This window comes from Bufo gargarizans, chromosome 3 (genome assembly GCF_014858855.1).
Source record: "Bufo gargarizans isolate SCDJY-AF-19 chromosome 3, ASM1485885v1, whole genome shotgun sequence".
NCBI classification, from domain to species: domain Eukaryota; kingdom Metazoa; phylum Chordata; class Amphibia; order Anura; family Bufonidae; genus Bufo; species Bufo gargarizans.
In genome coordinates, this window is record NC_058082.1 from 422,691,626 (window position 1) to 422,716,695 (window position 25,070).

The 25,070-nt window shown below is 41.4% G+C and overlaps 1 protein-coding gene across 2 annotated transcripts in view; it reads left to right on the forward strand.

Annotated features, from left to right (window-relative positions):
• MFSD4A (major facilitator superfamily domain containing 4A) overlaps nt 1-25,070 on the forward strand; it is an 89,054-nt gene that overhangs the window by 30,630 nt on the left and 33,354 nt on the right. For both annotated transcript variants that reach the window (XM_044286381.1, XM_044286382.1), the window contains 5 exons: nt 5,523-5,762; nt 5,896-6,067; nt 12,253-12,368; nt 14,082-14,255; nt 15,794-15,941. In XM_044286381.1, coding sequence (XP_044142316.1) covers nt 5,523-5,762; nt 5,896-6,067; nt 12,253-12,368; nt 14,082-14,255; nt 15,794-15,941 — 850 coding nt within the window. The remainder of the gene's footprint in view (nt 1-5,522; nt 5,763-5,895; nt 6,068-12,252; nt 12,369-14,081; nt 14,256-15,793; nt 15,942-25,070) is intronic.

The following is a 25,070-nucleotide window of genomic DNA, read 5'->3' on the forward strand; positions in this document are numbered from 1 at the left end:
GGGCACGGCAACCATCCAGTTATGTGAATGGGCCCTCCAGCTGCTGCCATGTGCTGACACCGTTTTTGAAGCCCAAATCAGGTGTGGATAATAAAAAGAAAGAGTATTAGGGAAAGAGTCAACTTCTCTTCTTTATTGTCTTCAATTATGTTTGCGGTTTTAGCTGCGGATTTTACTCATTTTCAATGAAGAGTGAGATCTGCTACAAAACCGCATCTAATCTGCACCAAAATCCGCAATTAGAAATTGCGTATTTTGGTGCGGATTTATTGCAGAAATGCACATACATCCGCACGGAAATTTGTGTGGATCTTATGTGCGATCACCCGCATTGTGTTGGCAGACGGCCTAAGGTTGCCTCTATAGATTCAAGTATTGTTCAGGATGTGGTTTTGAACCTAAAACCAGATGTGGATTGTAAAGGGAGAATAAGTATAAAACACAGATTCTACTTCTCCTCTTTTTTAACCTATTTCTGGATTTACCTTCAAAACTGCATAAAAAAACTGAATTAGTATGGGCAGCCTCTGGGTGCTGCCACATGTTCAGGAGTTCAGCCAAGACCAGTAGTCAAAGCCTATGTATAGACAGCCATTTTGGGACATCTGCTCAGAGTTAATGTAATGTTGTGGTACATGTTGTTCTATGCTTTCTGCTGTACATGCTATCTTATATGCTTTATACTTATATAATCTATTTGTATTCTTATAGTTTTACCAAACAATTGATCACACATTGATCCAATAATCTCCTGTTTTGGCAATAAACAAGTTAGACTACAGAAAACAGTCCTCTTATTTGGAAGACAGGAATGGTTTATACTGAATGTCAGACTGCACACTGTGAATGTGTATGAAGACAGAACAATGATCCACTCCTGCTTTTGGCTTCAAAAACTGCATCAGAAAACCTGAACGTATGGCAGCAGTCTAAAATAAAACCATGTAAAAGGACACTTAGCTCGCTTTCACACAGTCAGTGTTTGGCCAGTGATTTCCATCAGTTATTTAGAGCCAAAACCAGGTGTGGGTCTAAACACACTGAACAGGATGAAATCCATTATATCTTATCTCTGTGTAGGTGCCATTTCTGGTTTTGGCTGACAATCAGTGTTGGAAATCACTGACCAAAGACTGACTGTGTGAAAGCAGCTTTAGGACTCTTTCACACGAGCGGATGCCGTGCGGATAATCTCCTGCCTGAAAGAGAGCCAAGCCCCGTTCTGGACAGCAGAGACATGGAGCGTTAACATGATTGATAATGCTCCGTGCCTCTCTGTGACCTTTTTACTACAAAATCACAGTGAGATAAAGTTCTCCCTGTAATTTTGTAGTAAAGAGATCACAGAGAGGTACGGGGCATTATCAATCATGTTAATGCTCTGTGTCTCTGTGCTGTCCGGAACGGGGCTTGGCTCTCTTTCACGCAGTGGATGCCACGCACAGGATCAGCTCATGTGAAAGAGCCCTTAATGTCCCTTTACATGGCTCTATTTATCAAGCAATTTTGTGGAGGAAGCATTCCTTCCTGACAAACGCCTGCTTGTCAGTGGAGGAGACCGCTTAATTTCCATCCCCTCCACAGTATAGGGCGGGAGTGATGCCATCGCTCATCCCCATACAAAGTAATTGTTTGCTGGAAACAGAGTGCTGTTTAGACCTCATGATCTGCTGCTGGAAAATGATGATTTATGTGACGTACCATCTTTACAAAGGCAGATTATCGCTAATAAGAATCTGGACAAAGGCTCGTTAATGATATCCTGACCCAACATTGGGCTGTGTAAAGGGCTATTAAAGGGGTTGTCTGCTTTTTTATATTGATTATCTATCCTCAGAAGAGGTCCTCAGTATCAGATGGCGAGGGTCCAACTCCTGTTTGAAGCTGTTTGAAAAGAACACAGCACTCGAACAAGCCCTGCCTTCTCTTCAGGGCTCGTACGAGTCGCAACTGCAGTGGCGAGCAGTGTAATTATAACTACACCATCCCATTCACTTCAGTGGGACAGCTCCGTCCTATTAACTTGCAGTTGCAGTGGCGAGCAGGTAAACAGTAAAGAAAAGGCATTTCTTGTACGAGCTCTGCCTTCTCTTCAAACAGCTGATCGGCGGAGGTCCTGAGGATAGGTCATCTAGAAAGATGAGATACGGAGTGTTGTTTGATAGAGTGCTATTATGTTAACCCTTTCTGGCTCTTTAAAAAGGGCATCAGAGGTATTACCGCATCCCAAAATGCCTGTACTATTAAAATATGAAAATATTTATCCCGTAATGGAAAAAATCTGAATGGCCAATTCACCAGTTTTTTCATCACTTTGCCTCAAAAATTCTATAAAAAGTGATCAAAAAGTCATACACACTCCCTGGAAAAAATGAGCCCTCACACAGCTCCGTACACGTAACTATAAAAAAATTATGTTGGTCCGAATGTGCCTTTGAAAAGAAAAAGTGAAAAAAATGTTTATTTTTTCCGAAAGCAAATTTTTTTTTCAGTGTTAAAATACAAGAAAAACTATATAAATGTGCTATTACTGCAATTATACTGACTCAGGGAATGAAGGTAACAGGTCAATTTTACTGCATAGGGAACACAGTAAAAAGAAAACCTATAAAACTGTGACAGAATTGCGCTTTTTTTCCCAGTGCCACCCCATTTGGTATTTTTTCAGCTACTAGACAACACAACAGAAAAGTAAAAAAGGTATGGCTCTGGGAAGGCCGGGAGTAAAAAAAGCAACGGAAACACAAAAACTGAAAATGGCCCAGTCTTGAAATAGTTAACCATTAGAGCACATCGGAATATAGCAGTGTACTATTGCTTTCATATTTTTCAGTAGTTTTGCACTGCAAAAAGTAGGTATATAGTCAGACACAGTAAAACAGTAAAACATAGTAAAAGGAAAACCCATAGGCTCTTCTTAAAACTAAGACCTGAAAATCTTTATCTGTAACCCTTAGCATCCGTCAAAGAGAAGTGTTCACATTATACCCATCAGTAGATCAGAGGAAACTATTTACATAAAAAAAGCTTTCAAACATGAGTAATAGTCATACGTAAAACTAGCTTCTCCAAAGCTGCATGATCAAAGGAGTAACATAAGCAGAGTATCAGCATTAGAACAGACGGTTAGTGAAAATGAAAGCACTATATGGCTGGAGTCACATAACTTTTTGTGACACGTTTGATGATATTTTTGGAGCTTAAGCTAGAAGCAAGTTGAAAGTAAATGAGAACTATAAAGCATGGCCTTATACTACTTTTTGCTTGATCCACTTCTGGATTTAGCTCAAAAATGCTTTAAAAACTGCCAATACAGGCCTAAATGACATAGCGAATATGAGAAGCTGGAAAGGTTGTTTTGTAATTAGAAGGAATAGGAATTCAGGATTAGGAGTACTAAATATGTTTTGGTATTGCGGGATGCACCGAGCCTTTTTGCTGCCTGAGGCAAAGCTTGAAATGGCGCTTCCCCCCATGTCAAATTCTCAACCTAACCCCTTTCCTCCAGCCCTACTGTTAAAGACATACTTGGAAAACATTTCATAGAGCTCTATAAAACATGCAAGGTAATGCAGCATGACATTTCTCATCCACTGATGTCTCTTCTGATGCAGAGTTCCTATTTTCTCATCTTCTACATTGGGACCAGACGGACATGATGATTTCTTCCAGCCATCTCTTGTCTCTGCAGAGTTTGACACGCACACAGACATCTTAATTTCCTATTTTTTCTTCATCCTCCCAGGATGCGGTGCAGGACACCAGCCTCTTCCGGGTTGTGTCCTGAGCTGTATGAAACCTGGCTCAGGCGTTACGATGATGATGATGACATCATCGCACTTCCTGTGCCGGCCTATCAGAGGGAACGTAGCACCAGTTAACTGTATAGCCCTCCTGAGGATGGCGATACGGTTAAATTTGGAGAGATGAGCACTTCCACAATCAAAGCTCTCTTTGTCCACAGCCGTGCCTCTATCCCTAGGTAGCACCACCTGAGGCAATCCCCTCACCTCACATATGTATCGCATACCACTGGATATCATGTCATTACATATTGTAGCCTATATATGAACTTTAAATATTTATTTAAAGGGGTTCTCTGAAAACTATTTCAGATGGCTGTTAGCAGCCCATTCTGGGAAGAATGTTGGAAGGATTGCATCCAGCTGCAGAGCTGCGTGTGGGAAGAGGGTGAGGGGGCAGGACCTAGCTTAACTAGCACAATGCTCAGACGCCTGCGTTCATTGCTGAGTATTCCTTGCTTACTGGGCATGACAGTATATTGGCATAGCATACTCAGGATCACATCATTACTATCTATTGGAGAGCAGGGACTTTGCTCTACAATAGTTAGTAAATGGTGCAATCCTACCTACAATATGCTATCATGGCTGAGCAGCCTGACAGGAAAGAAGAGCAGAGTTCCTGACCCACAGTAGATAGTAATGATGCAGTCCTGTGTGTGATATGCTAGCATGGCTGAGCAGCCCGGCAGGAACGAAGAAAAGAGTTCCTGAACTACAGTAGTTAGTAATGATGCCATCCTGTGTGCCATTTGCTGTCATGGCTGAGCAGTCTGACAGGACCGAAGAGCAGAGATCCTGCTCTAAAGTAGATTGTAATAGCACTAGAGCGCAGTGCTAGTGGAGCAAGGCCTCACCCCCTTACTTTTCAAGACCGCTCTGCAGCTGCACACAACCAATCCTATTCACCTTCTAGGGTGGGTTGCTGGTGGCTATTTTAAATAATCCCTGTAGATTCCCTTTTATCTTTAGTCGGATTTAGATAGAAAGAGGTTGTCCATTTGTAAAACTGAAAGAATACAGCTGAGAGCAGCTTTTCCCTGTTTTACCAATTCATTTGAATGTCTTAGATGCAATGCTACATAATCAACTTCAGGGGATATATTTTAACAAAACTTCCCCTGCCAGTGACAGCTGATAACTTACGCTAGGTTCACATCTGCAGTGGAAGCTTCCATTGCAGATTCCAGAAAAAAGCAGCATGTGAATGGGTTCCAAGAGTATCAATATTTAAAGGGAACCTGTCACTGGGATTTTGTGTATAGAGCTGAGGACATGGGTTGCTAGATGGCCGCTAGCACATCCGCAATATCCAGTCCCCATAGCTCTGTGTGCTTTTATTGCGTAAAAGAACCGATTTGATACATATGCAAATTAACCTGAGATGAGTCCTGTCCCTGACTCATCTCACATACAGGACTCATCTCAGGGTAATTTGCATATGTATCAAATCGTTTTTTTTACACAATAAAAGCACACAGAGCTATGGGGACTGGATATTACGGATGTGCTAGCGGCCATCTAGCAGCCCATGGCCTCAGCTCTATACACAAAATTCTGGTGACAGGTCCTCTTTAAATCATTGTCCATGAATGCAAGATATATTTTGTTTGTACCGCCTCTGACTACGCTGGCAGTCATTGCTAAGTATGCACCAAGTAGCCATTGAACCTGTAAACAAGTGATGGCAGGATTAAGAACTTTTGTTTTTTCCCTTAGGTACTTCACTTCTTTGTTGGTTTTGGAGCTCTGTTGAGTCCATTAATAGCGGATCCATTCCTTTCTGACACCAACTGTATCCAGTCAAATACCACCTTGAATGGAAGCAGTAACCTTGAGCACATAAGGAACTCAATTGTCCCACATCACCCAGGCAATGTGTCTCACTATGTCCTTCCTCTTTCTGGCCCAGTAGTGTCAAATGTGTCTTATGCCTTTTGGATTATGGCTGCCATCAATGTGAGTTTTTCATATGTTTTTTTTTAATATATAGTCTCAACTTGTAACCCAAAAAGGTAATTTATGTTCATTTTAGGGTTAGTGACTGGTCACAAGACCTAAGATCGTATGTCTCTCTTCCATTTTCCTGCAGCTTCCTGTGCCTATTGCTGTATTCCTGTTAATGTACCAGAAAGGCATGGTGCCTGGTTGTCATCGCAGGCGGGGGTCTCTACTGTCTGCTGATGAATTAGCAATGGAGACTCAGAAGGAAATAAATGAAGAGAAGAATCCAGAAATACAAGAAGGATATAGGCATGAGGAAGGTGAGCAATTTCCATTTGCAGATTACATTGCAGATTACATTGTGCTGATGTTCAGTCAGAGCAAATGCTAAGCACACAATACAATCGCCTGGTTCACGCTATAGAAATGGGTGAAGTTAGTCTAGTAAAGTACAGTAAAAGGCAGCGATCATGAAGATAAACAATGACTAATGCATACCAGGGGACATTTTACACCGACAGTATTTTTAGAATTTTTATATTTGTTGGAAAAGGGTGTTTTCAAGTCACGTTACGGCAGATTTACTAACGACAGAGTAAACTCTAGAAAATCTCAAACTGCGCCAAATTTATCACAATAGATGATGCTGGATAATAAATCTGGTGCATTTTTAGACTGTCAGCTCTAACATCACACCACATATTTGTTAGCATAGTTTACTCCCCCCCCCCCCAAATTTGGGTGCATTTTTTTTATTTTTTATAAATCTTTTTTATTGTATGTGAAAGTAGAACAGAAATATTGCAGAACATACAACCATAATAATCATAGCAGATAGAGAACAAACAACAACTCCCTATACAGCTGAGTTTAGATTAGATTTAGGCTAGTTGCAGTACATCTCAGAGACTGAATTGGCACAGACAATAAACAATCTGATAAATAGCAGTAATACATATCAGTAATAATGCTGAATCACCTCCATGATACCTAGTATGGTATAACACTTTGGTTTCTAGAGACCATAGCAGTGACCCTTATAGGCAGTGTGTTTCTAATGATGATTTTCTTCCTGCAGTCAGATGCGGTAAAAGCAGGAAAAAACGATCTTTTATCCCCTGAGCGCGCTATTTTCCAGTCAGGCTTGAAGTTAAGGGGGCAGCGGCCTCCTTGCTTCAAGTCAAGGTAACCACGCCCCCTTCCCTGCCCCTTCGCTGTGACTGACAGCGCTTATGCCCGACAGCCGGCTGGCTTTGCCGAACAGCCGGCTGTTAGTCACAGGAGAAGGGTCAGGGAAGGGGGCGCGGTTACCTTGACTTGAAGCAAGGAAGCAGCTGGCTGCTTGACTTCAAGAGTGACTCGAAAATAGCGCGCTCAGGGGATAAAAGTTTTTTTCCTGCTTTTACCGCATCTGACTGCAGGAAAAAAAATCTTCATTAGAAACACACTGCAGGCTACTTGAAGGTACTGCTGGCAGTTTGGGGTGGCTTTTGCCGCTGACAGGTTCCCTTTAACGAACCTATAATGTTTCCTGGCTGCCCAGCTGACTAATTCTTCCATTCTATACATTTGGCTAATCTTGTCAAACCATTGGTTCAGTGTTGGTGGGTCCGTTCTAAGCCAATTAAGGGGAACTAGCAAACAAGCTATTTGCACCAGGAGATTAGTAGGCAGATTAGATTCGGATGGTGACCATGAGTCATTGGGCAGCGACAACAGAACCGCCTCCAGAGTTAATTTTACCTGTGTATCGCAAATCAGATTGATCTTAGCTTCTATCTTTTGTCAGAACCCCTGTATGGCCGAGCAGTCCCAGAATATGTGAAGGAGGGAGCCAGACTCCTGTTGACATCTCCAACATCTTTGGGTTAAGCCAGATTACCTTTTTTGGATAGTTATACCATCAAAACTTTAAAGGAGTGTTCTTGTATGCGTACACATTTGGAAAACCCATGGGACCTACGGCGAATTGTGACCATCTCTGACTCCGTGAAGGACCTTTGGAGTTCCTTTTCCCAGTTCCCTATGTAAGCAGGGCATGGTGCTTGAGACAGATAATAAGGAGTGGTACAAAAAAGAGATCTATCTAGGGCGCATAGTTAGGGGATTTAGAGCTTTTTCCAACCAAGTCGGTTCCCCTTGTTCTTTACCCCAGGGAAAAATCATCCTTAGGGAGCGGGAGAGTTCATGAATTTCTAAGAAGTTCCCTATGGGTAATATGCTTGAGCAATAATGTGAAATATTGTCCTCTGAGCCTATGTCAGAGAGGAGATCTTTATTTGATTAGTCTTTTAGCTTGATTCAGAAGCTGGGGGCATTGGCACGGGAGGGAAGAACATAGGATGGAAGTAGGTGGCTGGGTAGGTAGAATGGGAGCTTGGACATCAATGGGGATTTGTCATGTAAAGAACAGAAGGTATCATAGATTCCCCTCGTTAGACCTGACAGTGCGGTTTTTGGCTTGGTTAGTCCCCACAGGTTGGCCATTTGTTGGTCGCTTAGCGCAACCCGCTCTATGTCCATAGGATATCGTGTCTATAGGATATCATGTCCTTCAACACACAGTGAGATCCACTTTTCAATTGAATAGCTTTGTAGTATGTCAGCATATCTGGTAGGCCGAAGCCCCCGATAGAACGAGGAAGAATGAGGGCAACATATGATATCCTGGGTTTCTTTTTCTGCCACAGAAAAGAGGAAAAGATGGATCTAATCATAAGGAATACCTGATTGAGAAAAATAGGTACCATCTGAATCATATATAACAGCTTGGGCATTACATACGTGTGTAAAAGGTTCTTTATTCCCAACCAGGAGAAATATGGGATGGAAAGTGAGGTTAACATCCTTTTAATCTCACCAATCAGAGGTGCATAATTTTCTCCATAGAGATCTGATGTGTCCTTGGTCAAGTATATACCCAAATGCAAACCGGATTCCCAAAAAGTTGGGACACTAAACAAATTGTGAATTAAAACTGAATGCAATGATGTGGAGATGGCAAATGTCAATATTTTATTTGTAATAGAACGTAGATGACAGATCAAACGTTTAATCCGAGTAAATGTATCATTTTGAAGGAAAAATACGTTGATTCAAATTTTCACGGTGTCAACAAATCCCCCAAAAGTTGGGACAAGTAGCAATAAGAGGCTGGAAAAAGTAAATTTGAGCATAACGAAGAGCTGGAAGACCAATTAACACTAATTAGGTCAATTGGCAACATGATTAGGTATAAAAAGAGCTTCTCAGAGTGGCAGTGTCTCTCAGAAGCCAAGATGGGTAGAGGATCACCAATTCCCACAATGTTGCGCAGAAAGATAGTGGAGCAATATCAGAAAGGTGTTACCCAGCGAAAAATTGCAAAGACTTTGCATCTATCATCATCAACTGTGCATAACATCATCCGAAGATTCAGAGAATCTGGAACAATCTCTGTGCGTAAGGGTCAAGGCCGTAAAACCATACTGGATGCCCGTGATCTCCGGGCCCTTTAACGACACTGCACCACAAACAGGAATGCTACTGTAAAGGAAATCACAGAATGGGCTCAGGAATACTTCCAGAAACCATTGTCAGTGAACACAATCCACCATGCCATCCGCCGTTGCCAGCTGAAACTCTACAGTGCAAAGAAGAAGCAATTTCTAAGCAAGATTCACAAGCTCAGGCGTTTTCACTGGGCCAGAGATCATTTAAAATGGAGTGTGGCAAAATGGAAGACTGTTCTGTGGTCAGACGAGTCACGATTCAAAGTTCTTTTTTGGAAATCTGGGACGCCATGTCATCCGGACCAAAGAGGACAAGGACAACCCAAGTTGTTATCCACGCTCAGTTCAGAAGCCTGCATCTCTGATGGTATGGGGTTGCATGAGTGCGTGTGGCATGGGCAGCTTGCATGTCTGGAAAGGCACCATCAATGCAGAAAAATATATTCAGGTTCTAGAACAACATATGCTCCCATCCAGACGTCATCTCTTTCAGGGAAGACCCTGCATTTTTCAACAAGATAATGCCAGACCACATTCTGCATCAATCACAACATCATGGCTGCGTAGGAGAAGGATCCGGGTACTTAAATGGCCTGTCTGCAGTCCAGATCTTTCACCTATAGAGAACATTTGGCGCATCATAAAGAGGAAGGTGCAACAAAGAAGGCCCAAGACGATTGAACAGTTAGAGGCCTGTATTAGACAAGAATGGGAGAGCATTCCTATTTCTAAACTTGAGAAACTGGTCTCCTCGGTCCCCAGACGTCTGTTGAGTGTTGTAAGAAGAAGGGGAGATGCCACACAGTGGTGAAAATGGCCTTGTCCCAACATTTTTGGGTATTTGTTGACACCATGAAATTCTGATTCAACAAATTTTTCCCTTAAAATGGTACATTTTCTCAGTTTAAACTTTTGTTCCGTGATTTATGTTCTATGATTTGTATAGTGTCCCAACTTTTTGGGAATCCGGTTTGCATTTCAATTGGGACGGCTGCCACTTAAAGGGCATCGTTCTACTCAGTGTGTCGACTATTCTTGGGTTAGCAGATATATTGAGGGCTTCTGGGCTAGGCCAGGCACTTTTCCCATAGGCATAGACCTTAGTGTCGCAGAGATCTCATCTTTTGTAATGGGCTGTACCAGCTGGAGGTTGTCTTCTTTGGGAAGACAAGGTAGATTGAGTTTAGACAAAAATTTGGCTATTACAACAGATCTAGGTAAGTCCCCAGAGAAGATGTGACCTTAGGTAGGTTATATAGTTTACTGGTAAAAGGCGACAAATGTCTGCGCAATATCTTTGTTTTCTGTAAGCTTAGTTCCTAACCCTGTTTGGATGGAATGTATATATCCTGCATCTTTACATTTTGTAATGAGGTGTGACATCATTTTATTGCCTCTGTTGCCATATGCGTTACATTTATATTAAGCATATTGATAATTTTTAGTATATGAAACATTCAAGTGGTCTTTTAATTGTTGACGCAGAGACATCAGATCTGTATGCGCTTGAAGTAGTTTTGACCTTTTCTGCAGGGTTTCAATAGCTGATATTTGGGCTAAAAGTGAATTTAGCTGTTTCTGGCGTTCTTTCTTGATCTTGTAACCTAAACTTCTAAATTCCCCTCTTATAAAAGCTTTATGAGCCTCCCAAGTTATCGGAGTAGATGTATCCTCTGGGGGGTTCTCATTAAAATAGTTCTGTAATGTTTGGGAGATATTGGTTATCTCTGTTTCCTTATCTAGTAGTGTTTCATTCAGTCTCCATACCCATTCCTTTTCTGGGAAGCTCATAAAAGAGATTGTAGCTGAAACTGGAGCGTGATCTGACACGGTTATAGCTCCAATAACCACCTTTTTAACTACGTTAGCAAGACTATTAGAGACCAGAATATAATCCAATCTCTGGTATGAGGAATGGGCTGTAGCCTGAAAAGAATAGTCTCTAGAGGATGGATTATGGATTCTCCAGGAATCGGCTAATTGCAAGAGGCTAAGTTTCTTGTGTATACAGAGAGATTTCTGTGAGTGAACTGAGGTGCCAGTGGAAGAATCCAGTAATGGATTTAGGGCAATGTTAAGGCCTCCCACTACTATTGCACCGTTAGCAAACTGTTTGAGCTTGTCGAGAGTATTTGTGATCCATTTGGATTGACCTTTGTTTGGGGCATAAATACATGCTAGGGTGAGCTTGAAATTGCCTAGATTACCCTTTACAAACAAGAACCGCCCATTAATGTCATCCAGGCTCATCTTGGTGGAGAAATGAACAGATCTGTGTATTCCTATGCTTACTCCCCTGGAAGCTGACGTGAAGGTACTGTGGTACCATTTATTATAGCACTGCTGAGGGAACCTGGGGGTGTGTCCACAACAAAGGTGTGTTTCTTGAAGGAAACAAAAATCTGCTCTCTGCCTCTTGAGCATAGTAAGGATTTGTGATCTCTTCTGGGGGGTGTTCATTCCCCAGTTATGTCAGCCACCATCTCTGAGTTACTATCTTCAAGAGCCTGGTCACATAATGTAAAATGTCTTACTAACAAGGGCTGTCAGTGAGTTGTCAACCCCCAGTATACAGCGTGCGTTAAAATTTTGGCTTTAAAGGTCCATTCACATGCCTGCAACTGTTTTTGCGGTCCGGACACTGGCCATGTGCGTTCTCAGCCAAAGCCAGAAATGAAAAACCACTTCCAAAAAACTCCATGTTGAACCTACTCTAGTAAATGTATAGAAGATGCAGTGCAGCAAGAAGTGATGTATGATCTAACATGCGTGTTTTAGGTTTTTTCCTTCTTAGACAAGACCAGTTGGGAAAACTCCTTGTTGTTGGGACAACATTTGATATACTAAAAGAACCACAAATCAAGCTCAACCTGCAATTCATTCTTTATAAATAGCGTCTGATCATTTAAGGCATAATATGTCACTTAATTACACAAACTATATATGAGTGCTGCACAACTACTCAACCAACATCCTCTGCAATGTGTATTATTATAATTTGCTTGTTCCCCCAGGTCATGGAGTTCACTTGATTTGCTGCCAAAATAAAAAGTTATGGAACGCCCCGTATACATTTTTTGCCATTCATGTGTGTTCGGCAGTGATCCTGTTCATGACAGATGGACTAGTGGTGAGATACATGTGCCGCACATGGTTGTGTTAATGCTGTGCTATGGGCTGTATGTGAAAATGTGGCAGGATGAATACAAAAAGGGAGTTTATGATGAAAACTAAAGATACTACCAACTGAAAGAGAAAAAGTAGCAGCGATGATCATGTGCTACTAAACTGCCCAGATAACAGATAAGAATAACCAGTAATAGATAGGATGCAGGAAACAAAAATAGGCATGTGAGTACAAGCAAGAGAGGTTGTGGCTAGATAGACAAAACCAGGATTTGTACTTTTGTAGTCTCTGAATGATTAAAATGCAAAAAAAACTGTATGTGAGACAATTTATATTCGGTCATAAAATGTATGGAAAACTGTGGGCATATAGTAATCATTCTCCAAACATAACATTTTCATATTTAACTACAAAAAGGGGTTCTGCCATAAAAAAATATTGTACAGTTTCCCCTGATTTCATATAGGGTGGGATTATTGGCAGGGCTGAAGGGCAACTACCATGGTCCTTCTTCTGCACACATTTTTGCCATAGGACCTCTGCTAAGCTTGACTAGTATTAATGGTATAAGATCCAATTTTGCCATGAAATGTACAATTCTGAGCCATAATAATTTTAACACTATTAGTAAATTTCCACTAGGCCAAAATAGAAATCATGTTCCATACTGGTATTATATATAAATCGTAAAAAGGTATTTACTTACCCAGATATTGCCCTCTGTGGCTTGTAATTTAGAGGTAGGAGGGTGATTAGAAATAGTGGTGGAGCCAGCAAAAGTCCACAATGGACGCCAGTTCCAAGCATCATATTCAGATATATACCAGATCACTTGGGCTTATATTGCATACCGCCATCATAATCCACTGTTCCTCTGCTGTTCTCCTGAGGAAACACGTAGGGCTCGACAACGACTTACCAGAGCTATGAGTTGATGACATATATGGCTTTTGATTTGTTTCTCATTGCTTCTAAGAATATGGCAAATATTATACATAAAGTCCATCCATTAAAGGAATACTCCACGAAAAACTGATACCCTATAAGATGCTTTGTGAAGAGCCTAAGGGTACATCCATATGGTGAGGTTTCTACATGCAGTTTTGGAAGCCAAATCTGGAGTGAATAAAAAAATAAAAAATAAGTCATATCTGTCCTTTATACTTTCCATTTATGATCCACTCCTGATTTTGGCTTACAAAATTGCATGCAGAAACCTGACCGTTTGGCTGTACTCTAGGAGTGTTATTACACTGCCCAATCTTTGGGCAGTACGAGCGCCAATTACAGATAATACATCCATCAGCACTCATTTTTACCAGCTTGATTACACATGCCAATGCATACTCAATGTGGGAGGAACTATTTCTACCGCAGTTGTTCCTCCCTCATTCTGTTCTCTTCATTATCCCCAGCACATCCCTGATTACACAGGAGGATGTGCTGCCAATTAATGGGCATCTTTCATCCTGATGAAAGATGCCGACCAGCCGATGAATGAGCATTTGCTTGTTAATCGAGTTATCGGCTGCTCGATTATATGAGCCAACTATTGGGATTGAGCACTCATATTGCCGATAATTGGCCTAATGGAATAGGGACTTTAGGTAGATTTCGTGCACCACCCTCTCAGGCCCTCCACCAAGTATAACACAGTGTATTAGTTTTATAGAGTTCCTTTAAGACACTTACTATTATGCATGTGTTTTCTTACAGGGTGAATACTCTGGCTTTATCTACAGTTACGCTGTGGAAGAACCACTGTTGTTGGCTCACAGGACAGCAGGATATCTGCCCAGCCTCTTTTGGGCATGTATTACCCTGGGAAGGCTCATTTCCATACCTGTGTCCTACAAAGTACTTCCACGTTCCATGCTCTTTATTAACCTTGTAAGTTGTCTGCATGCGAGGTGAACATTTGTTTTTGACAACCATGACATGAATTTTTTATACTGAAAGTATATATTTATCATGCAACTAAAACATTCACATACACATTTTTGTTTTATATGAAAATCTAGTATTAAAATCCATCTATACATAAAACAGTTAAACATTTTGGTAGCAGTCTTCCCATATGGTGTACAACATTTTTCATTAGCGGTAATTCATTTAGTCCAGAGTATTAATAAAGATACATTCACTTGGTGCTGAACATGGCCATATAGCTCTGGGATGCCCTTCTCCCCTCTCTCAGCAGGAAATCTGAGCAAGAAATCAAGGACCCATCTGCAGCTTAGTGACTCTATTTATCATAAAACCAATGAGCCCCATCACCTCCACTAACTTTATTAGATGTATTGCAGTTTATTATGCTTCTGTAGTGAGAAGTTGTGGTTTTGATTAAACAGGGGAAAGTTTCATGCAAATAACTTTAAAGAGGTTGTTCCACTATATAAACTTATGATGTATTCACAGGATAGATTATAAGTATCTGACTAGTGGGGGAGTCTGACAACTAGAACCTCCATTGATCATAAGAACAGGGGTCCTGTGCATTCCCCCTCTCCCCTGTGTGAATGGAGCATCAGTCAAGCATGTGCACTGCCACTCAGTACAACTCTATAGGACTGAAGGAGATAGGTGAGTGTTGTACTTGGCTTCTCCTCAGCAGCCCCATAGAGATTAAAAAAGTGACAGACATGCTCGACTGCTTCTCTATTTATATGGGTGAACACAGGACTCTTGTTCTTGTGCTCGGTGGAGGTGCCAGCAGTCAGACGCCATTGATCAGACACATAACTTATCCTGTGGATAGGTAATATAGTTAAACGGTTACTGAGTTTTCATAAAACTTTTGATATGTTATAAAGACATATAAAAAAAATGTGATTGGTAGGCGTCCAAGTGCTGAGACCCCCACCAATCGCTAGAACAAAGAGAGAGAAGTGTCCGCATAGCATGCTGTCTCTCCTCACTGCAGGAGAGAAAACTAGACAGACTCAGTAGAAGCTCTATGGGCCTGTCTTGATAATGTCTCTTGCTGTGAGGGATATGCGGGCGTTTCTCTCTGTCCTCGTTTCTAGCTATCGGTGGGGATCTCATCACTCAGACCTTCACAAATCAATACTTTTGATATGTCTCCATGACATATCTATATCAAAAGTTTTGTAAAAACGCAGTGACCCTTTAAATTGTAGGACAGCTACTTTAATTTCCCTAACAGGTTGCTGTTTAAGCCCTACTGCATTGGCTTTCTTACTAAACTTCATCTAGAATGACTGTTTCACATAAAGACAGACACATGATCTGCATTTTCTATAAGTATCAGATATACGGAATCTCTGCAGGCAGAACCAGTCCTGGTTTAATAACAGTATGGTAACCTAAGCTACAACCCTACAGGGAATTCAGCTAAAATTACCAAGAATTCATTGAACCGTCACAGGCCCTAAAATAATAGTCATTGTTTTCACTTTTCTCACCAGGTTGGCATGTCGGGCACATTCCTGTTCCTGCTGCTGTCACAGAACAGTATACCCGGTCTTTTTATTGGTACAGCTTTTCTTGGGCTGTTCCTCAGCAGTGTTTTCCCCAGCATGTTGGCTTACACCGAAGATTTGATAAACTACAAAGGTGAGTACCGTAGATTGGTTCTGACGTGTTTTAATCTTTTTTTCCATTTACTGTATGTGCATGACGTACAGTGACATAGCGCACCCATATAATGTGTGGCATACTTTTCTGTGGGATGCCTCTGTAGGAAAGGCACATTTTATACAGCCATATACCAGCAACTATTTTGACCACCATCTGGTAGGTACCTATGGATATATTTGATCTTGGAGAAAGTAAACTGCCAACAGTGAAAATGTGTTTTTGGATTTGAGAAAATGACACAAAAATTGGGAAGTTTGAATGATGCTTAATATTATCAACCTGTACTGCACTGCTTCAGAACACATCTCTCATAGCCTGCAATGGATGCATACAAAACCATGTTTATATGAAGGCACGGATTCCTTATAAATGAGATGAAAAGTAAAACAAGTACAATACAAATGAGCTTAAAGAGAATCTCCAGTCAGGAGCTGATATAACTCCAGTTTAATACCTAGTCTCATCATATGTTCAGACTGAAGCAGAGCAGCAGCTTGTACCAGGGATGAGACAGGAGGTAGACTTCAGATCTCGGCCTCATGCACACGACTGTAGTTATGATCCGCATCCGAGCTGCAGTTTTTGCAGCTCGGGTGTGGACCCATTCACTTCAATGGGGCCGCAAAAGATGCGGACAGCACTCTGTGTGCTTTCTGCATCTGTTGCTCTGTTCCGTGGCCCCGCAAAAAAAATAGAACATGTCCTATTCTTGTCCATTTTGCAGACAAGAATAGGCATGTCTACAATGGGCTGTCCATTCCGTTCCGCAAATTGCGGAAGGCACACGGGCCGCTTCCATTTTTTGCGAATCGCAAAAAGCGGAACGGTCGTGTGCATGAGGCCTTCCTCAGACTCTCTGCAGGTACTGTGGCTAAAGTCTTGTCACAGATGACAACTCTGTCCTAAAGGAGATGAGCTGCAAGTAATCATTCTATCATTCTTGTAGGCACTGACTCACATACCATTTTTAACTCATGACTTTGAGGGTCACTTTATGACCCACTTCATGATTATTACAGAATTAGAGAGGACTCTGTCCATTCTACACCTGTTATAACCTCAGTCAAACCTTTTTCTCAATCAGATTGATAGATTTGTTATTCAACAAAAAAACAGATACATACATAAGTGTCAATAGCATACATACATAATGAAAGATACATATCCGTAGTGTAAGAAGGAGCAAGGGGCCGCAAATTGACGGAAGATACGTGTCACTGAGGTTCCTGGCCTCGGTGAGGTAAGAACCAGGTTTTTCCCTGAAGTGTCAGTTTTGCAGTTGTTAGTATGGCTGTAAAGCCGATCCGGGCCGGTTCTTATTGGGAGCAGCCAAAGAGCAGGGTGGGTGGCTGTTCTCCACGGTTCCAGGCCGGGTTTTGGCTGGGATATAAAAACCCAGCCATCACGTTCAGCTGGGGTGGATTATCCTCCATGACAGAGAAGCTGTGGAGTCTGTGTCTTGAGACACTGAGGCCATCTATTTGTGAGAGCCGCATGCTGGGGAAACAGGCCTCTAAAGCCTGCTGTGGACTGCGGGTGGAAAACTGCCGGCCTAGGTGAAGGCTTTTTGCACTGTGAACTTTGTGTGGTGTGAATAGGCACCAAAACCAAAACTGAACACCGTTACTTTTGGCTTGTTTTTTTTCTTATGTGTGAATAAACATTGAACTTTGCGTTACAACCTTGTTTTTGCCTCTGTACTGCGTCCGCTTACCCTGCCTACCAGAGCAAATCCCCACAGGAGACACTTACAAAGGTAAGGCTAGTTTCACACCAGCGACAGGGGAGTCCGGCAGGCTGTTCCGGCGGGTGAACAGCCTGTTGGATCCGTCCTGCCGCTAGTTCATGTGTGCCCCCGGACTGCCGCTCCGTCCACATTAACTATAATGGGCGGAGTTCCAGTGGCAGCACGACAGCGCACGGCGAGAGGCAGCCGGACTAAAAATACGACATGCAGTACAGCCTGCCAGAGTCCCCTGCTGCTAATGTGAAAGTACCCTAAACCTATTAACCTATTAAAAAGGGAGAGGATAAAGGAGGGACCTCCAGAGGAGACACAACAGCCAGTCAGTAGCAGTCCAAAACTGCACTAGCAGGTGTGTATACCATAGTACTCATTCAGTAGAACAATATACAAAGACAGTAACTTTGCCAAGAAAGTTGCCATTTTTTCTCTGCCAATGCATCATATTAGATAAAACAACAGACTGAAAGGGCACTCAAAATATCCAGAGGTAGTATGTAGGGATGAGCGAACTCGAACTGTATAGTTCGGGTTCGTACCGAATTTTGGGGTGTCCGTGACACGGACCCGAACCCGGACATTTTCGTAAAAGTCCGGGTTCGGGTTCGGTGTTCGTCGCTTTCTTGGCGCTTTTGTGACGCTTTCTTGGCGCTTTTTGAAAGGCTGCAAAGCAGCCAATCAACAAGCGTCATACTACTTGCCCCAAGAGGCCGTCACAGCCATGCCTACTATTGGCATGGCTGTGATTGGCCAGAGCACCATGTGACCCAGCCTCTATTTAAGCTGGAGTCACATAGCGCCGCCCGTCACTCTGCTCTGATTAGCGTAGGGAGAGGTTGCGGATGCGACAGTAGGGCGAGATTAGGCAGATTAACTCCTCCAAAGGACTTCACTTGATTAATCGATCGATCTGCAGCTGTGCATCATTGAGCTGCTGAAATTCAAATGCTCACTCACTGTTTTTAGGCTGCCCAGACCGTTTGTCAGTCACTTTTTTCTGGGGTGATCGGCGGCCATTTTGTGTCTTGTGCGGTGCTGCGACCAAGTGCATCCAAGCTGCGACCAAGTGCATTTAACCCTCAATGGTGTGGTTGTTTTTTGGCTAAAGCCTACATCAGGGTGAAGCTGTCACACCAAGTGCATTTAACCAGCAATAGTCTGTTCATTTTTTTGGCCATATACTAAATCAGGGGCAAGCTGCGCCTGTCACCAAGTGCATTTAACCCTCAATGGTGTGGTTGTTTTTTGGCTAAAGCCTACATCAGGGTGAAGCTGTCACACCAAGTGCATTTAACCAGCAATAGTCTGTTCATTTTTTGGCCATATACTACATCAGGGGCAAGCTGCGCCCGTCACCAAGTGCATTTAACCCTCAGTAGTGTGGTGCGTCAAGCTGTGACACCAAGTGCATTTAACCAGCAATAGTCTGTTCATTTTTTGGCCATATACTAAATCAGGGGCAAGCTGCGCCCGTCACCAAGTGCATTTAACCAGCAATAGTGTGGTTATTTTTTGGCCATATCCCAGTCTAATTCTGTCACTAAATCCATACCGGTCACCCAGCGCCTAAATACTAGGCCTCAAATTTATATCCCGCTAAATCTCTCGTTACCGCTGTCCTGTTGTGGCTGGGAAAGTTATTTAGTGTCCGTCAAAGCACATTTTTTGTTCTGGGTTGAAGTACAATTCCCAATTTAGCAATTTCATAATTTAGTGGTTCCTGCTATATCAGAGCTATTTGAAATCTATCCCTAAAAGGGTATATAATATTCAAGGTGCACATTGGGTCATTCAGAATAACTTCACACACACCCGCTACTGTGTATTTCCAAGTCTAATTCTGTCACTAAACCCATACCTGTCACCCAGCGCCTAAATACTAGGCCTCAAATTTATATCCTGCTAAATCTCTCGTTACCGCTGTCCTGTTGTGGCTGGGAAAGTTATTTAGTGTCCGTCAAAGCACATTTTTTGTTCTGGGTTGAAATACAATTCCCAATTTAGCAATTTCATAATTTAGTGGTTCCTGCTATATCAGAGCTATTTGAAATCTATCCCTAAAAGGGTATATAATATTCAAGGTGCACATTGGGTCATTCAGAATAACTTCACACACACCCGCTACTGTGTATTTCCAAGTCTAATTCTGTCACTAAACCCATACCTGTCACCCAGCGCCTAAATACTAGGCCTCAAATTTATATCCTGCTAAATCTCTCGTTACCGCTGTCCTGTTGTGGCTGGGAAAGTTATTTAGTGTCCGTCAAAGCACATTTTTTGTTCTGGGTTGAAATACAATTCCCAATTTAGCAATTTCATAATTTAGTGGTTTCTGCTATATCAGAGCTATTTGAAATCTATCCCTAAAAGGGTATATAATATTCAAGGTGCACATTGGGTCATTCAGAATAACTTCACACACACCCGCTACTGTGTATTTCTAAGTCTAATTCTGTCACTAAACCCATACCTGTCACCCAGCGCCTAAATACTAGGCCTCAAATTTATATCCTGCTAAATCTCTCGTTAACGCTGTCCTGTTGTGGCTGGGAAAGTTATTTAGTGTCCGTCAAAGCACATTTTTTGTTCTGGGTTTAAATACAATTCCCAATTTAACAATTTCATAATTTAGTGGTTTCTGCTATATCAGAGCTATTTGAAATCTATCCCTAAAAGGGTATATAATATTCAAGGTGCACATTGGGTCATTCAGAATAACTTCACACACACCCGCTACTGTGTATTTCCAAGTCTAATTCTGTCACTAAACCCATACCTGTCACCCAGCGCCTAAATACTAGGCCTCAAATTTATATCCTGCTAAATCTCTCGTTACCGCTGTCCTGTTGTGGCTGGGAAAGTTATTTAGTGTCCGTCAAAGCACATTTTTTGTTCTGGGTTGAAATACAATTCCCAATTTAGCAATTTCATAATTTAGTGGTTTCTGCTATATCAGAGCTATTTGAAATCTATCCCTAAAAGGGTATATAATATTCAAGGTGCACATTGGGTCATTCAGAATAACTTCACACACACCCGCTACTGTGTATTTCTAAGTCTAATTCTGTCACTAAACCCATACCTGTCACCCAGCGCCTAAATACTAGGCCTCAAATTTATATCCTGCTAAATCTCTCGTTAACGCTGTCCTGTTGTGGCTGGGAAAGTTATTTAGTGTCCGTCAAAGCACATTTTTTGTTCTGGGTTTAAATACAATTCCCAATTTAACAATTTCATAATTTAGTGGTTTCTGCTATATCAGAGCTATTTGAAATCTATCCCTAAAAGGGTATATAATATTCAAGGTGCACATTGGGTCATTCAGAATAACTTCACACACACCCGCTACTGTGTATTTCCAAGTCTAATTCTGTCACTAAACCCATACCTGTCACCCAGCGCCTAAATACTAGGCCTCAAATTTATATCCTGCTAAATCTCTCGTTACCGCTGTCCTGTTGTGGCTGGGAAAGTTATTTAGTGTCCGTCAAAGCACATTTTTTGTTCTGGGTTGAAATACAATTCCCAATTTAGCAATTTCATAATTTAGTGGTTTCTGCTATATCAGAGCTATTTGAAATCTATCCCTAAAAGGGTATATAATATTCAAGGTGCACATTGGGTCATTCAGAATAACTTCACACACACCCGCTACTGTGTATTTCTAAGTCTAATTCTGTCACTAAACCCATACCTGTCACCCAGCGCCTAAATACTAGGCCTCAAATTTATATCCTGCTAAATCTCTCGTTAACGCTGTCCTGTTGTGGCTGGGAAAGTTATTTAGTGTCCGTCAAAGCACATTTTTTGTTCTGGGTTTAAATACAATTCCCAATTTAACAATTTCATAATTTAGTGGTTTCTGCTATATCAGAGCTATTTGAAATCTATCCCTAAAAGGGTATATAATATTCAAGGTGCACATTGGGTCATTCAGAATAACTTCACACACACCCGCTACTGTGTATTTCCAAGTCTAATTCTGTCACTAAACCCATACCTGTCACCCAGCGCCTAAATACTAGGCCTCAAATTTATATCCTGCTAAATCTCTCGTTACCGCTGTCCTGTTGTGGCTGGGAAAGTTATTTAGTGTCCGTCAAAGCACATTTTTTGTTCTGGGTTGAAATACAATTCCCAATTTAGCAATTTCATAATTTAGTGGTTTCTGCTATATCAGAGCTATTTGAAATCTATCCCTAAAAGGGTATATAATATTCAAGGTGCACATTGGGTCATTCAGAATAACTTCACACACACCCGCTACTGTGTATTTCTAAGTCTAATTCTGTCACTAAACCCATACCTGTCACCCAGCGCCTAAATACTAGGCCTCAAATTTATATCCTGCTAAATCTCTCGTTAACGCTGTCCTGTTGTGGCTGGGAAAGTTATTTAGTGTCCGTCAAAGCACATTTTTTGTTCTGGGTTTAAATACAATTCCCAATTTAACAATTTCATAATTTAGTGGTTTCTGCTATATCAGAGCTATTTGAAATCTATCCCTAAAAGGGTATATAATATTCAAGGTGCACATTGGGTCATTCAGAATAACTTCACACACACCCGCTACTGTGTATTTCCAAGTCTAATTCTGTCACTAAACCCATACCTGTCACCCAGCGCCTAAATACTAGGCCTCAAATTTATATCCTGCTAAATCTCTCGTTAACGCTGTCCTGTTGTGGCTGGGAAAGTTATTTAGTGTCCGTCAAAGCACATTTTTTGTTCTGGGTTGAAATACAATTCCCAATTTAGCAATTTCATAATTTAGTGGTTTCTGCTATATCAGAGCTATTTGAAATCTATCCCTAAAAGGGTATATAATATTCAAGGTGCACATTGGGTCATTCAGAATAACTTCACACACACCCGCTACTGTGTATTTCTAAGTCTAATTCTGTCACTAAACCCATACCTGTCACCCAGCGCCTAAATACTAGGCCTCAAATTTATATCCTGCTAAATCTCTCGTTAACGCTGTCCTGTTGTGGCTGGGAAAGTTATTTAGTGTCCGTCAAAGCACATTTTTTGTTCTGGGTTTAAATACAATTCCCAATTTAACAATTTCATAATTTAGTGGTTTCTGCTATATCAGAGCTATTTGAAATCTATCCCTAAAAGGGTATATAATATTCAAGGTGCACATTGGGTCATTCAGAATAACTTCACACACACCCGCTACTGTGTATTTCCAAGTCTAATTCTGTCACTAAACCCATACCTGTCACCCAGCGCCTAAATACTAGGCCTCAAATTTATATCCTGCTAAATCTCTCGTTAACGCTGTCCTGTTGTGGCTGGGAAAGTTATTTAGTGTCCGTCAAAGCACATTTTTTGTTCTGGGTTGAAATACAATTCCCAATTTAGCAATTTCATAATTTAGTGGTTTCTGCTATATCAGAGCTATTTGAAATCTATCCCTAAAAGGGTATATAATATTCAAGGTGCACATTGGGTCATTCAGAATAACTTCACACACACCCGCTACTGTGTATTTCTAAGTCTAATTCTGTCACTAAACCCATACCTGTCACCCAGCGCCTAAATACTAGGCCTCAAATTTATATCCTGCTAAATCTCTCGTTAACGCTGTCCTGTTGTGGCTGGGAAAGTTATTTAGTGTCCGTCAAAGCACATTTTTTGTTCTGGGTTTAAATACAATTCCCAATTTAACAATTTCATAATTTAGTGGTTTCTGCTATATCAGAGCTATTTGAAATCTATCCCTAAAAGGGTATATAATATTCAAGGTGCACATTGGGTCATTCAGAATAACTTCACACACACCCGCTACTGTGTATTTCCAAGTCTAATTCTGTCACTAAACCCATACCTGTCACCCAGCGCCTAAATACTAGGCCTCAAATTTATATCCTGCTAAATCTCTCGTTAACGCTGTCCTGTTGTGGCTGGGAAAGTTATTTAGTGTCCGTCAAAGCACATTTTTTGTTCTGGGTTGAAATACAATTCCCAATTTAGCAATTTCATAATTTAGTGGTTTCTGCTATATCAGAGCTATTTGAAATCTATCCCTAAAAGGGTATATAATATTCAAGGTGCACATTGGGTCATTCAGAATAACTTCACACACACCCGCTACTGTGTATTTCCAAGTCTAATTCTGTCACTAAACCCATACCTGTCACCCAGCGCCTAAATACTAGGCCTCAAATTTATATCCTGCTAAATCTCTCGTTAACGCTGTCCTGTTGTGGCTGGGAAAGTTATTTAGTGTCCGTCAAAGCACATTTTTTGTTCTGGGTTTAAATACAATTCCCAATTTAACAATTTCATAATTTAGTGGTTTCTGCTATATCAGAGCTATTTGAAATCTATCCCTAAAAGGGTATATAATATTCAAGGTGCACATTGGGTCATTCAGAATAACTTCACACACACCCGCTACTGTGTATTTCCAAGTCTAATTCTGTCACTAAACCCATACCTGTCACCCAGCGCCTAAATACTAGGCCTCAAATTTATATCCTGCTAAATCTCTCGTTAACGCTGTCCTGTTGTGGCTGGGAAAGTTATTTAGTGTCCGTCAAAGCACATTTTTTGTTCTGGGTTGAAATACAATTCCCAATTTAGCAATTTCATAATTTAGTGGTTTCTGCTATATCAGAGCTATTTGAAATCTATCCCTAAAAGGGTATATAATATTCAAGGTGCACATTGGGTCATTCAGAATAACTTCACACACACCCGCTACTGTGTATTTCCAAGTCTAATTCTGTCACTAAACCCATACCTGTCACCCAGCGCCTAAATACTAGGCCTCAAATTTATATCCTGCTAAATCTCTCGTTAACGCTGTCCTGTTGTGGCTGGGAAAGTTATTTAGTGTCCGTCAAAGCACATTTTTTGTTCTGGGTTTAAATACAATTCCCAATTTAACAATTTCATAATTTAGTGGTTTCTGCTATATCAGAGCTATTTGAAATCTATCCCTAAAAGGGTATATAATATTCAAGGTGCACATTGGGTCATTCAGAATAACTTCACACACACACGCTTCTGTGCATTTCCAAGTCTAATTCTGTCACTAAATCCATACCGGTCACCCAGCGCCTAAATACTAGGCCTCAAATTTATATCCCGCTGAATTTGAATACAATACATTGGGCCAAATAATATATTTGTTGTTGTGGTGAACCATAACAATGAGAAAAACATCTAGTAAGGGACGCGGACGTGGACATGGTCGTGGTGGTGTTAGTGGACCCTCTGGTGCTGGGAGAGGACGTGGCCGTTCTGCCACATCCACACGTCCTAGTGTACCAACTACCTCAGGTCCCAGTAGCCGCCAGAATTTACAGCGATATATGGTGGGGCCCAATGCCGTTCTAAGGATGGTA